The sequence below is a fragment of the Aureococcus anophagefferens genome (assembly GCF_000186865.1).
Source record: "Aureococcus anophagefferens unplaced genomic scaffold AURANscaffold_10, whole genome shotgun sequence".
NCBI lineage: Eukaryota > Pelagophyceae > Pelagomonadales > Pelagomonadaceae > Aureococcus > Aureococcus anophagefferens.
This window is the reverse complement of record NW_008705570.1, coordinates 438,504-439,843: the sequence shown is the minus strand read 5'-3', so window position 1 is coordinate 439,843 and position 1,340 is coordinate 438,504. Positions and strand designations below refer to the sequence as shown.

The following is a 1,340-nucleotide window of genomic DNA, read 5'->3' as shown; positions in this document are numbered from 1 at the left end:
ACAATGAATTACGTGAGGCTATCCTGATTGGGCGACTGTCAGCAGCGAGGTGCAGCATGCGTCTCGGTCTCGGCGGTCGAGGACACGGCGACGCGCGGGGCGTGGGCGTGCGGAAGACATGAGCGGGCGGCCGTTGTACAAGGCCGAAAACAAAATCTGAAAACGAATACTCTGGGGTGATATTTCCCTTCAAGTCAGCGTTTTGTTGAACATTTAATTACGACTTCCGACCCAAACCGGCGACCCCACACCCTTGAAATCTCTCAATCGATACGATTAGCGCGCTATCCCGATGGGCCGGCTTGGCCGGGGACATAATTCAACAATTTTGCCACGATTTCCGTCCGGTGGTCGACCCACGCGCGCGCGGTCGACGGAGGACCTCTATGACATACTACGGCCGGCGGCCAGAAAGAATAAATAAATACTTGGGAAATTGCTATGTTGGAACCAATAAGGGTGTATATAGAGTGAGAGTTAAATTAAGAGAATGGTCAGATTAAGAGAACACGGCTTTGGCCGGCGCATGCCTCCTGACACCTCTACCGCCGCGCGCGCGCGCGTCATATGCGCTGAAATTTTCAAAACATCTTCGACTCAACTTCGTGAGAAAAGCTCAAATCCGAAGAGTTTTCGTAATTCTCTTAATCTAACCCATCTCACAGCTATGGCTCCGGCGCCGTGAGCGCGCGCATAGACGCAGCGGTCCAACGATGTCCGTTTTGGACGCGCCGATTTTTGTCAGTTGTCTCCGCCGCCCGAGCTGTCCGCCGGCGGCCTGCCGCGCGTGTTTACGGCACCGGAATGCTCGGTTTAATTTTGCCCCGCTTAGCTTGCTCTTAATCTAACTTTCACGCTAGGACCCGCCGGCTACAATTATCAGCGCACCAGCGGCCAAATTATCGCCACAATCCATGGTGTTGCTCACTGCGGAACCGGCCATCGGGGTGTCCTGGAGCGGCGGCGACGTCGTCGTGACGTCGGCGAGCCGCGTCGTCGTCTTCGCGCAGGAGGCGTCGGGCGCCTGGGCTCCGGCGCGGCGGTGGGCGGCGCCCGGCGGGAGCGCCTTCGCCGCCGCCGCGGTGGTCCAGCGGCGCGCGCGCTGCGTCGTGTGCGCCACGGACGCCGGGTCCGTGGTCTGGGCGCCCCTCGGCGCCGAGGTCGCCTGGGCCGAGGTCGCCGCGGCGCGCGGCGCCTGCGTCGGTCTCTTCGCGTCGCTGCCGGCGGCCGGCCTCGAGGACGTCGCCGCGGCCGCGCTGGCCGACGGGCGCGTCGTCGGATTCCGGCCCGGCGCGGGCGGCGCCGTGGCCTTCCGCGTCCCCGCGGCGCGCGCGCCCGTT

General features: G+C 62.5%; 1 protein-coding gene across 1 annotated transcript in view; it reads left to right on the top strand.

Annotated features, from left to right (window-relative positions):
• AURANDRAFT_64402 (hypothetical protein) overlaps positions 1-1,340 on the top strand; it is a gene marked incomplete at both ends in the record, with an annotated part of 15,281 nt that overhangs the window by 11,414 nt on the left and 2,527 nt on the right. The window contains one exon of the mRNA XM_009039191.1: positions 861-1,337. Coding sequence (XP_009037439.1) covers positions 861-1,337 — 477 coding nt within the window. The remainder of the gene's footprint in view (positions 1-860; positions 1,338-1,340) is intronic.